At 33.6% G+C, this 14,552-nt stretch overlaps 1 protein-coding gene across 1 annotated transcript in view; it reads left to right on the top strand.

Moving 5' to 3' along the window:
• The first annotated feature begins 622 nt into the window (after positions 1-622).
• Positions 623-14,552, top strand: part of LOC108904443 (homeobox protein B-H1-like) — a 106,542-nt gene continuing 92,612 nt past the window's right edge. The window contains exon 1 of the mRNA XM_018707006.1: positions 623-1,248. Within this exon, the coding sequence (XP_018562522.1) occupies positions 1,026-1,248 (223 nt within the window). The 5' untranslated portion in view covers positions 623-1,025. The remainder of the gene's footprint in view (positions 1,249-14,552) is intronic.

Below are 14,552 nucleotides of genomic sequence, written 5' to 3' on the forward strand. Positions count from 1 at the left end.
ATCAGGAATGATTTGCAAAAAGTTCAAACTGTTATATCCAGTTCCGCAGCTTTTTTTATATAGAACGTAAAAGTTTGGAAAACTATATCCACTCTGGCGTCATATAAATATAATTATCACCTCATCTATGAAACGAACATAACCAAAGATCATAAAATATCCCAGATCCGAACGAATCCCCACCCCGGACTAGCATAAGGGTTATTAAAATGATTTATCCCGAACAACTAGTGTGCATAAAATGTACTAAAACAGGCAAAACAACAAGAACAGCGTAATAGAACGGCACCCCACAATAGCACAGCTTACTTCTCTTCAGCCTAGCTTTATAATGTAACCAATGAAAAGACCTTAAAGCATAAAACTGTTTTCCTAAATACTCAATCTAATAAAATCTCTTTCAAAGTCCTGCCCATAAAATAAATACAAGAAGACAACATACGTACGCCTAGCGCTAGTCGAGCCAGGCGATTGGGCCGCCAATTATTGGATTCACCCTTGCATTGGTCGAAAACTCCGGGAGGGGAGCTTTACGGAGGTGGGGAAGACAACATGGCTGATTTACTGTCGGTTAGTAAACTGAATCACACTTCCAGGTTAGTTTAGCAGAACACCTCTCGGGGAGAGTTGACTGACAGATAGGCTCGAACACCTGTTAACGATTCCTGATTAAAGGTCTGTTCACACCTCGGAGAGGGTTCGCAAACGGTGAAAATTAGACAAAAAAAAAGAAGTTTTGTGTCCTGATTTCTCGTGAACAATTAATACTGTGTTCATCATCTGCAGTGAATGGTGGTCTCAATCACATATCTTTAACTCTACGGGTCTCATCTAAAACTCCAGTGACTTTGTAGTGACCATATTGTGACTAGTTCGTCAGAAAGATAGATTAAAAAGGACCCGGTGACTTTATAGTGGCGTATCTGTGACCAGTTTGGCTTTGCACCAGGACAAGACAGACCAAAGAATTATCTTTTGCCAAAGTGTTGGGTGTGGGCGAAAAAGTGTCTAGTACGGTGACTGGCATGACCGTGCAAGACGAAGCCAGGGCCATGCCGCAAACTGCAGCCACCAGATCTCGGTTCATGATCACGGACATCCTCAGTGGACCAGCCGATGGCGCCGCCATCATCAGGGGCAGATCCCCCAGTCCGGGACCCAGAGATCTCTCTCTGCACTCGAATCCCGTTCATGACAGTGACACAGACAGTTCCGGTCATCCTGACACCTCCAGCATCTGCTCAAGCGGTAAGTGAAGACATTCCTTCCATTTCAAAGATAAAGGCAATGTGTTTCCTTTGATTGAAGGTAAAAGTTTTGAAATGTATCACGAATTTGCTCTTCGGATTAATACCAGAACCTTCACCAATGTTTATAAAGATATCTGATCTCAGAATTGTATCTTTAGAGAAACAATCCATTGCAAAAACATATCAGATTGTCTAGCATAATTTTTTATAAAACTTCGGCAATTCGGTCTTGAACAATCGAAACTTGAAAAAAATTTGCTTGCTTTGCACATAAAGTAAAAAAAGTGGATATCAAATGACAATAATTGTTGAACAAGTGGTCTTTCTATATTTTGGTTATGTTATATCCAATAATATCGTGTACCTAACATAAAAACAAGTATTTTTTTAAATCAGTTCAACCATGACTACTAAGATCATGGATAAAACAGATAACAAGGTATATGATTAAGAGAGAAACTTTCGAAAATTGAGTGTGATGGGATCTAGGTACCTATGTATCTGCAGTTCTCGACAACTATTACATTGTGTCCATAGCATCAAATCAAACAGTTGGGATTTTTGGTTAATCATGAGTGAAACAAAAACAGAACGTTTACAAGTAAAGAAAATCTGGTAAAATTGTGCAAACCAGTTTATAATTATTTTCATGCGACTTTCGAAAATAGAATATGTGATACGCACTCGTTGATATACATGTAACGCAAAATGACATGCCGTTTGATATGTATCTACGTGCAGTTCACGATAGCTATTACATTGTCGTAATAATTTGTGATTTCAGTTCCTATGTAATTTTCCGTAATTTTATGAATGAAATTTTGAGGAGTAAACCATCAGATGAACTGATCATGCTTCATTTCAGTAATATGTATGTTTAACTTGCATGTATGCCCATTTTTAATGGCTACTATAAATATAGTTCTGAGTTTGAAGCGCGGTAAATTGGTGTGTTTATTTTGACAGGATAGCGGGATCCTTTCATTCATCAAAAAGTTGCTGAATGGAGAAATTATGATTATTAAAAATGTTACACACTTTTGGGATTCAACAATCTGTAGACATGCTGTTTGTGTCACCATACACAGTACATTATGAGTATAGTCATTTTGGGTATTTCACTTTACACAGGTCAAATTGTCAACGTTTCTGCTCTTATTTTTCTTGAATATCTTGTGGTGAATTTAGTGAGAAAACGTATCATTCCATTACATAAAATTTGCATATAGGGATTACCAGAAGCTCATCAATAATCTACTTTACTCTCATATAGTTCAATTTTCTGGATTAGTTACAGTCGATGGCAAATCAACGAATATAATAATAATAACTTATATAGTAAATAGAAAAGTAATAAGATATCAGACAAAATAGATACGCAAGCGAAACAATTATATGAGTGTAATTAGGTACTAGTTATTGAGAATTAAAAAGAAAGGCTTTATATTTTTTTTGAAACAACTGACTGATAGCGATTTGAGAGGCAACGGTAGGGCGTTGTAAATTTCTGGCATATTGTAACTGAATGATCTTTCAAATGTTGCAGTTTTATGTGAAGGATGGGTTAAATTACCTTTAAATCTGGTGTTTAAATTATGAACGTCAGTTCGGAATCTGATTATATTGTACAAATATTGGGAGGATTTATTTAAAATGATAGTCATAAAGAGAGTAGCACTGTGATGTAGACGGGTGTTTTTCATATCCAACCATTTTGTATTCATTAGCTTGTGTCTTACTCGATTTCTCTTTCTAATACCATATATAAATCTAAGGCAATAATTTTGAATTCGTTGAGATGTCGCCTGAGCTAAACATGGACCATAAACAGTATCACCGTAATTAAACACAGATAAAACCAAACACTGGCAAAGTAAAATTTTTAGCTTTCCACTTAAGATATGTCTGGATTTGTATAACATTTTTAAATTAATAATAGATTTTTTTACACAGTTTGATATATGTTTATTGAATCTAAGATCGCTGTCAATAGTAAGACCCAAAACTTTAACTTCATTTATACCTTCTAACTGAACATATGTTAACCTCGGGTAATAGTTGGGCATATTTCACCCGACTAGCAAAAAGCAAAATAACACATTTTGTGGGGTTTAAACACAAAGAGTATTCCAGTGAAATTCGACGAAGTGTTTCGAGTTCACTATTAATTATAATACAGCTATTTTGAATATCATTAGGATGAAACGAATAGAATAGTTGAATATCATCTGCATACAGTTGAATTTTACAGTGCTTTAGAAAATTAGGGAACGAGGATATATACAATGAGAACAACGTAGGTCCCAATACGGATCCTTGAGGCACTCCACAATCAGTATTAATATAATTCGAAATATCGTTTTTAAGTACTACCCTTTGTTGTCTACCTATTAAATAGTTAGAAATAAATTGTACTGCAGATATATCAACACCAGCAAACATTAAAATATTTTCCAAAATGTCACGACTAATTGTGTCAAATGCTTTCTAATAGTCGAGTAAAACTAAAATCGAACATAATCCAAAATCTGTAGCCGTAAAAATATGGTCTGTGACATTTAATAAAGCAGTAGAACAGCTATGTCCCTCTCGAAAACCAGACTGTTCAATAGGCAGTATGTTATTAATAGTTAAATGATTCATAATTTGATCTTTTACAATGTACTCTAAAATGTTAGATAAAGCAGGAAGAATAGAAATAGGTCTTAGATCTTTTAGTTCTCTAGGTGTGTTTTTTTTTTGGGAGAGGAATAACATTCGACATTTTCCAAGCATGGGGATAAACTGAAAATTCCAAGCATTATATCTACAGTTGTTGAAACATCTATTCCGACTTCAAATGCGGCGGCTGCCTTTAGAAAGAAAGGTGAAAAATATTTTTTTTAACGAAATAGCCTAACTTTACACCTAAACTATAAAATTAGTGTTTCTGAATTTCGATAATTGATAACCAACAGATGTAGGATTTCGAAACATCTAAAAGATGTGACTTCCACTTACAATAAACAATTTTATTCTCTTCGAATCACACCTTCCACTCCCATCCACCTCCATTATTCATATCAATTCATTGTATATTCATCTCATTATCCATAATTTTAAAATCATACATATTTCACTACGTAAAACAATGGACGTGTTCGTGCACAAACTACGTTCAACGAGTAATTATAAAAATCATGTTAACAGCACAGCCGACTATGCTAATTGTTTAATGAAAAGTGATACTGAAAGAGATAATGCGAGCGAAGGCATACGTGAATATACGCAGTCGGCAAAGCAAAAAAAAAAACGATAAACGCAATTATAATTGCGATTACGCCGATCCATGGAAAAATCGGGATAATCCTCCTACCCGAACTAATTAAATACGAACAACCCGAATGAGTTACCCAGTGGTTTAGTATAATAGTGTTGCGTTATTATAATATATGCGGCATGATAATGGTGCGTATCTGATGGTTTATTTGAACACGGCCGACAGTCATTATTCTAATAATCGACTATAACTTTCATTTTCATAAATAAATGGGTTTCTAAAATTGGTTAAATATAAACTGAACGCTTCCTCTATTTATATAATGTTTGCGTGCGGGCAACAAAGCAAAGGAAGTGCAGATTCTGCATTTTTAACATATAAATTGTATAATACAATAAACATTTCATGCTCCGCGCGACGTGCTTCCATGTTCTATATATTTCAGTTATATTTAAAAAATAATACCCGCGAAATATATCACAGATCTGTAACAGCTCCAACGGAACTACCGGTTATTTGGTTTTTTTAAATAATAGTTTTGGAATATTTTTTACAATAATTTGCATTTTATGAAAATATATGGGCATAATGCAACTAAGTGTATCACTAATTAATTATCCTAGGTATGTATGATTTGTACCAAATTTGGTTCGAATATTTCCGTTAGTTTTAAAAATATAAAAATAATAGGTACATTTGTACATGTAGGTATTTTTTAACCCCATTGTTTTCTAAAGTAGATACCATACCCTTGCATTCACTGAGTGTTTTCAAAAGTTGGGTTTTTATTTTCTGAGGTTATACCTAGTTCATGTCAAAATAATACGTTTCACAAAAAACAACTTTCATAAAGATTTTGTAATAACAGATATATTTACATTTAGTTAATTATGTTTCTGAGGCCGGTTCTGTAATTATTAATTACACATTCCTAGTACCACCCGGAAATAAACCAGTGTTTGCTATCATTTCTAACGTAATCGCCCTTTGACATTTTAATAATCGTTTTCGTTCTATGTTTTGGTTTGACAATGAGTTGTTAGTGCATTGCGTCAATTTAGGTGTTAGTGAAACTTTGTTGTGGACGATGTCAGTATTTTAACAAACTTTTTGATTTTTTGGTAAATGAACCTATGGATATGATTTTAATTTATGGAGAATGTCTTCAAAATTATGTGCAGGCATCTCGAATGCTAACCTTATAGGATACAATCCACATCACAAAGATTTATTTGTTTCATTAAGTCAGTATGTTATAATGATTATAACGAAACACTACAAGAAGACGACGGAAGACATTCCAGATGATCTCGGTCAAGTCGTATGTTACAAATTGAGAAAGAACAACCACTAGCTCCATACAAACTACTTGTGAGATTAATGCATGCTACAACCAAGTTTGAAAAACTCTAACGAAAACCAAGTGTACCAGAAGCTAATTGCATTGCTGTAGCATTGCAACCAGAAGCTGATCCTCTCGGCGAGTTTTTATTAGTGGCTATTTAACTAAAATAATGAAGATAGTGAAGATGTCACAGAATATGTGTTGATTACCGACACGGAAGCGTTTACATAGATACGATAATATCTATGAAAAATCCCTATGTGGTACAAAGAACGAATTTCCGATACAGATGGAACTTATGGACAGAGACTGTTACTGGTATTCTAATTGATCCTTCCATTCCACTACAAGATTCAAATGTGTGTTAGTAATTGATGAAGGTTATACAGAACGTAAAAAACAACCAACATGCACATTTTTTGCAGCTACCTCCTCTATTTACTACGAAACATTTGGTGCAATAACAAGGCAACTGTGCAGATATCCACAGGTTGATTATTTAGCCTTTAACCAAAACCTGAAGACTGATGTTGCGCCAGATGAAGGTGAGGCTGATGTTGCAGACGACGAAGATAACGAGTAAAGAGAAAAAAACGGTTATTAACATATACTTACATTATTTTCTAAAATAAAGTTTGGTTTTCTTTAAACAAAATGTTTGCTCGTTTTATTTGGTGTAAAAATGAGGTAGCTTCCAAAATATTTAGAACATATACCTAATAGAAACAGTCATATTAGATGTAGTTATGTTCAGTGGACATCAAAGTTTGCTTTTGCAAAGCTTGCAAAGTTAATTAATCTTCTAAAAAACCTCATGTTTTTGTGTCAAAAACGAGGTGGCTGCAAAACTTTTTTAGTTTTTCAAAAAACTGCAGGTCGGTAAAATATTATTTTCTCTATCAGTGTACAGTGTACAGTGTATTTCTACCCAACATGTTAACCCCTTTTACAGTAAAAATGTTTTTGTCCTTTCTGAAAAATTTCTAATAGTGCAGCTACCTCGTTTTTGCTGCAATTGGACCTTTCATCCCACCACAGTGATTATTTGGTATAAACGATTTGCACGTGGTTTTTATATGATGAAATTTTTGTTAGTAGATGCATGGTAGGACATATCTTATTATGCGCCTTATTACCAGATCAGACAGAATCACAACAAACGAGAACAATTTTGATATTTATTATAATATCAAAATTCACCTTCTCATTCAACATTACTACAGAAAGTACGAAAATTTACACGTCAGTATTTAAATTGTTAAATATTGTAAATTAAAAATCTCCACTTTTTATTAACTTCCGACAAGTAGACAATAAATAACAAAAACTAATAAATCTAATGGTAATCTCTACGAGCTCGGTACAAAGTTCATGGTGTCATAATAATCATTTAAGTTTAAAAAAGGAAGATTCGTACTAAATCCTTGAAGTTGAATAAAATATTAATATTGGTTGTATATAAAAATTTAGTGATGCAGATAGTCTCCTGTTCCTGAAAACATGCGAAGCACTACAAAATGAACTGATTTCTAAAGAGTTATTTAGACATATGCCTGTATTACCTAAATTTTTAATTTCGATGTTCCTATCTGACTCACCAAATAAAGGAAAACCCATTCGCGTGGAAAAGTCTATCAGTTCCATTAAACTGGTATCTTAATAACGAAAATCAACCGCAAACGGACGACTTCCAATTATTACAGCCGGTTAATAAAATTCCAAGTAGTACAAATGAAAACTGTATGGGGCATTGTTTGCGTTTAAGGTTATGGATTCGCGTGATATGACATCCCATTATAACCGTATTAAATATTTACCCTCCTAATAGTAGTCTTTTGCTCGTGTTGATCTAAATCATCGTGAACTACCTTAATCGAATATTGAATAAGTTATGAAGGTTTGATTTGTGGTTGTTTACTTTCCGCCCGATTGTGTTTGCCTTTCCCTTTGAGCGCTGTTTGTCATGGAACTAATATTTATCCACCTTTCAATCAAATCAGCGAGATGACCGAAAAGGGGAAAATGAATAATGAATTACTGGAATTTACTTCACAAACCCAAAAAATCGTTCATGGATTTATTATACTATTAACTATATCGGTTGTCAGTGAAAGTGAGGTTTCCCACTAAATATACTGTGTATTCGGGAAAAGGCAGTCGTTCAAAAGAAAGACAGTAAAGCGAAAATTTAGTGTGCAATCATGTAAAAGTTAATATCTGATATTCTTACAATTGTCCGCTGTCTTAGATAATTGTATAAGATAAACAAATTTCCTTAACCCAATCGGAAAACGTTCTGTAGAACGACACGATGATGCCTCTGTAAAAATCTGGGTAATTAAAGTTTTATTACGTTTTTTTTTAAACACCAAACAAGTGGTATCAATAATGGAATTATAAGTCAAAATATAAAGTTTATTGTTATTTCCTCATATTCTTTTTCTTATACCTAATCTTTCATAAAAAGAAAAATAAATAAATTAAAATTTTTCACTAATAATTTTCACTATTTACCAACTTTTATGTGGTATGTAAATCGGGCATGATCCAGAGACTCCCAATAAGTTTTCCTAATTTTGATTATTATTCTTAATTTTAAACACAGTTTTGCAGTAGGAACGATTTATATTATTGAAAATGCATTCAACCTACTATTAAAAGATCTTCTACAAGTTTGTGAACACCCTATATATCCCTAACTAGTGTTTAACAAAATAATATCATTCGAAGGTGAAGTAAAAACATCACCTTTCAGTTCACAGAGATAGTTTATATTCGGGGACAAGTTTCTGAAGAATAATTGTATTAAGTTATCTTGAGGCCGTAATTAAAGTAATTTCGTTCCATTCTTCCACATAATAATATATCAAGATCCCATTTATTTAATGGCTTAAATTCTTCCACGCTTTAAAACAAAGAAAGAGTAATTTTAATAATTTCAGAGACCCTAATTGCGCAATACCGTGTCTAACTGAAATGATCTAAATTGTTCAACTTCCGTGTAAAGGAATCTTTTTTGCTTTTCTTAGTCCGGTTTATATTAAAACTACCAACCTCAATGCCAACTGCTCAAAAAAACATTTTCATTAATAAACGACACTATACATTCCAACTATTGTTTCAGCTATTTAATGTTACATTCTAACTTTTCTAAATACACAAGAAGAATATTTTAATTTATTTTAAAGAAATACGGGCGCAGCAACTGCAATAAAATATTTGGCGCCCAAAGTGGGGCTAAACTAAATTAATCATACTCTACTAAAGAACTATAACATTCATTTCTATGTAATTATTTAATTAATTACAATCGCTTGGTGATTTGTAGATGTTATAATCGCTACGATTGTTATATAACTCACAATTTGTGCAAGAGCCATTAAAACAAATACCTCTGATTACCCCATTATTTTTATGAGAGCGTCCACTTCCTTGAGAAGAACCCGGGGCACAATAAATTCCCCGGAAAAAATATAATTGACACTCGACACGTTCACGAGGCAAATCCAGTTCACACTACATTCAAAAAGATTTTAATTAGCTACAGGTAATTTGATAAAAGCACCAACAGTCAGGGCAGAGTAATTAATACCTAAGTCCTGATACTTCACATCCTTCATAATAAAAATAATTGTTCCGGCAACAATAAAGCACCGACTCTGTTATTGTTCCAATTTAATTAAAGTAATTTTTAGTCTATTCACACAGACTCGTTAAGTAAATTTGTTACCGTTTTCGTATTTTTAACGATACATTGTTTTTACAAAGCTAATGCGATCAACAGTTAACTTGCTCTTTACCTATTAACTTTATTCACTCAATTAATTTTACAGAGCGGGATTAGTAATGTTGTTACGTTTTAATTAAGACCGAATATAATTGGCAATAAGTCTGGAGGTAATAGCCGTCACAAGAGACTAATGCCTACAAATGTTTCTTAATTTTTTGTCAAATGCAGCAAGAGACACATATAATTACTTATTATAATGATTCCTTAGCTCACTTAAAACGGTTTGATTTCTTCAAGTTTATGGGTTATATTCTAATTAATTAGTTGGAGCATTCTGTTTTAAGAGCATTTCTAAATAAATTACTTAAATACCTTCTATTTTTTATTTTTGAAGTACCTTTCTACCGCAATTATACAATTGGTGTACAATTTGTGGTTTTGCAAATATTTAACAGAACAAAAAAGTACTTAATTGCTTAGTTGCTAATTACTACCAGTATTAGCCATAGCCAATGTTAATTAAGGTATTTGTGATTAATTTGTTTTAAGATCAGTATTTTAAAAATTTTCTCTCCTTTTAATGAAGAAAATAAGTAGAATAAAATGCATACAGGGTGTCCCATTAATATTGCGAAAAAAGTTTCTTTGACCAAATATAAGAAAGAAAGTTCCTATAAACCTATGTCCGAAAATGCTTCGTTTCGGAGATACAGGGTGTTGAAATTTAGAGAAAATACAAGGTTTTACTAATATCTGGAGAACCCTAATTCAGATTTATTTGAAATTTGGTATGTTTATTTATAAAAACGGTAGACGTCTTCCGAAGTAATTTGATTTATTTTATCTATTCCAGCGGTGTCCTGTTGATATTAATAAGTAAACACATGAGACGTCACTGCTTTTTCTTAGGTGTCATATTTTTTTCTAATTATGCGATTAAAAATACAACTTTTTTGTCTCTTTACCTTTTTTGATATCTTGCTTCGTTTTCGAGCAAAAAATTAATAGTTTAAGTACTTGAACTGTGTAGATGTCAATTTCTGCTTGTCAAAATGAATTACACAAATAGTGAAATGTGCGATATGCATTTTCTTTATTGCCTTGCCAACGGTAATGCATTAGCCGCCAGGCGCCTCTATGAGCAGAAATACCTTAATCGTATAATTCCTCATCATACTATATTCACCCGTCTTCATCAACGTCTTAGTGAAACTAGAAGTTTTCGAAAACTTACCGCAGGAAACGGGCGACTCCGTACGGCAATAACCCTACAATTGGAGGAAGATGTACTTCATGAAATTGAGGACACTCCAACAACAAGTACCAGACAGATTGCTAGAAACTTAAATGCAAGTGTTCTACAATTTTCAGGATTTAAAAAAATAATCTTCTATATATCACGTCCAACGGGTTCAGGCACTTTTACCGACTTTTTATACGACAAAAAATTGGGGAAAGTTCTTAATTTTTAGCAGAAGTACTGTTCACGGATGAGGCGAATTTTTCTGGAAAAGCCATAATGAACTTCCATAATAATCATGTATGGGCGGACGACAACCCAAATGCAATATTAGAAGGCCGTCATCAACACCAGTTTTCACTTAATGTATGGATCGGAATTGTGGGAGACCACTTAAGAGGCCCATTTTTTTTACCACCGAGGCTTACTGGAGATGTTTATGACCGCTTTTTTGAGAATGAATTACCCGTACTTTTGGAAGACATCCCATTGCCATTATAAGGTTGCAAATGTATTTTATGCACGATGGTGCTCCACCCCATTTTAGTTTAGCTGCACGTGAATATTTGAACAATATCTACCCAAATCGCTGGGCCTGAGGTCTCCCGACCTCCTTTGGATTTTTTCCTTTGGCGTCACCTCAAACATTTGGTTTATACGACTCCAGTGCAAACCATAGTCGAATAGTCCAGGAAAATTAGACGAAAATAGGGCCGAACCTCGGAATTGCATAAAGAAGGTTCGATTTTGATGGGACAAAGTGCATTATCTTCGTAATTGCATGTACATCAAAGTCTACAACGTCTCATTCGGCGCTAATTTGTTTATTTATAAATAATCAATTATTATTAACAAATAATCGTATGTCGGATATTACGTGGAGTGGAAATGGCCAATCTTGATGCGGTAAAGCTCATTCTTCTTCTTATTAGTTGTACTTTAACTGTAAAGGACCCCCACCGATCTTCATTTGTTTATCGGTTTTTATTTGATTGTTATAAACAAATTAGACGTGATATCTGCGGTCGGGAGTAGGACTAGCCGATTTGGACGGGATGAATGTGGTTTTATATAGAAAGTTCAAGACCCTAATGCAGGAAGTGAATTCTCAAAAAGCTGAAGACCATATAGAACATGAATCATTATGAATAAATGTTATCCACTTCTCTTTGATTAAAAATTATCCATTCTAAGTCTTAGTTACAGATTGCACGTGTAATTTTTTTATAATGATTAATTAGTAAAAAGAAACAAATGAAGATCATTCGGACCTTAACGGTTTTGGAATATCCCGGATGATGATCAAAGTGACTTATTCCATAAAAATCAGACTTTTCTCGTCCAGCTCACAGATAACAGCCCGAATTTGTATATACTAATTCATTGAAGATCAATGAACAAATGAAAATCAGTCTGCCCTTAGTGGCCCTTAGTGGTTCTGGATCACCTTGTAATCCAAGTACGAGAAGAGCGTCGATTACCGCGTGAAAATCCCCCTCTCCCAGTCCGATTGCCTAATTTGCTCTTAATGATCGAATAAAAATCAATAAACAAATGAAGATCGGTGGGAGTCTCCCAAAGTTAAGGTACAACTAATCAGAAGAAGAATGGGCTCTACCACATCAAAATTGGCCTTTTTCAACCCACGTAATATCCGAATTACGCTAATTTGTTAATTATAATTGATTATTAATAAAAATAAACAAATTAGCGCCGCATGAGACGTTGTAGACTTTGACCTACATGCAATTACGAAGAGAACGCACTTTGTCTCATCAAAATCGAACCTTCTTTATCCAATTCCGAGGTAAAATGCTAATTTTCCTGGACTAGAATTAAGAAACTGCATTGTCGCATCCTGTGAAACAATTAGACACACAGCCGGTACATTTGAACGGGTTCGCCAATCAATGTGTCGTAGGATAGATGCCTGTATTAGAGTTGAAGGTGCACATTTTCAACAACTGTTGTAACGCCTCTGTATATAAAGTATTTTTCATATCATTGCTGTTTGTTAAATATATTTTCTTATGTTTCTGTTAATATTTATTTAAAAAATATGATTTAGTGAGTTATTGTTTCTCAGCTTGTTACATTGTTTTTCCTTCAAATGTATTGTTAAAGTTGATTAGTAAATAACTAAAACATTGAATTTCTATTTTTGTTTTCTACTTCCCTTAACAATGTGCATATGAAAGGATATTAATTTTTTGCTCAAAAACGAAGAAAGATATCAAAAAAAGTAAAGAGACAAAGAAGTTGTATTTTTTATCGCATAATTAGAAAAATATATGACATCTAAGAAAAAGGAGTGACGTCTCATATGTTTACCTATTAATATCAACAGGAGTGAGTCCTCGGACGCCGCTGGAATAGATAAAATAAATCAGAAGACGTCTACCGTTTTTATAAACAAACATACCAAATTTCAAAAAAATCGTAATTAGGGTTCCCCAGATATTAGTAAAAACCTTGTATTTTCTCTAAATTTCAACACCCTGTATCTCCGAAACGAAGCATTTTCGGACATAGGTTTATAGGAACTTTCTTTCTTATTTTTGTCAAGGAAACTCCCCCTTTTTTCGCAATATTAATGAGGCACCCTGTATTTACGCTAAAAAAATTATTTTCTAATCATTATTTACACCCCTATATTTTGCATATTCAAAATTCGCAAAATTAGCCATTATGACCGACACGCGAAACAATCCGAAATAAACTGCGGGTTGTATTATATTCTGCATACTTTCTACATATCCCCTTCTCCATAATGTATGACGTGATTTTCAAATTTGCGGGAAAACAATGTGGAAGATGCGATTAATGGTGATAGATTTGAATGTTTTATTATTTATGTGGTTCTGATGTGGCAACGCTGTCTCGCTTCGTGTTCCGCAGGCCCGTCAGAAATTTTGTGGGCGCCGAATTAGCGGGAGTTAAGGGGTAATTTGCTTATCTTTTAAAAGGACGATTTTCTGTCTTCATTACGCCTTCTGATACGTGGTTAAAATTAATGACATTATGTCTGAATCACCCTGTATATAAAAAAAATGAATTATATGTTAGTATTATATTTTTGTTTTGCAAAATGTTACCTTGTTTCTCAGCCTAACCCGTGAAGTTCCCATCCCGAATCCGAATTTTTTATTTTGTTTCCCTTAACGAGATCTGTCAAGTATTATACTTTTAACGAACTTATAAACTGGCCATTATCGCATTAAAACATCAAGGCACATCAATGCCATACATTTTACAGTACAATAAGTACGGCCAATCTTAAAAACCGGTAGTGATTCCTCCGGCCTGTACAGATCCACAAAGGGCGCTACATTTAGACGTCAACTTTTGATAGGATTAAGCGGAGCTACCTTTCCCGTCCGCTTTAAATCTTAATCTCCTTAACGTATTTAGCCGTTTGTGACTTTTAAAAGTCAATTTCACACCAGTAGGAAACGCCTAATTAAAAAGAGACTTGTATGCGGTCCGGACGAAAACCGGTGTTTAATATTTTTTTCAAAATAAGGTAGTTATGAATAATTTTAGGTAAAAATCCTGGACATTTTTATTCACAGGGAGTATTATTTAACTAAGAACTTTTTTTAATTTAAAGGCCAATGTCAAGGAAGATTGCAGGTTAAAGAAAAATAATATAACACTTGAGAAAATATTGTAATTTCGCTTAATAATAATTTTACTGATTTTCGAATTCTAAGACTACTTCACACTCT

This window comes from Anoplophora glabripennis, unplaced genomic scaffold, assembly GCF_000390285.2.
Source record: "Anoplophora glabripennis isolate ALB-LARVAE unplaced genomic scaffold, Agla_2.0 scaffold133, whole genome shotgun sequence".
NCBI lineage: Eukaryota > Metazoa > Arthropoda > Insecta > Coleoptera > Cerambycidae > Anoplophora > Anoplophora glabripennis.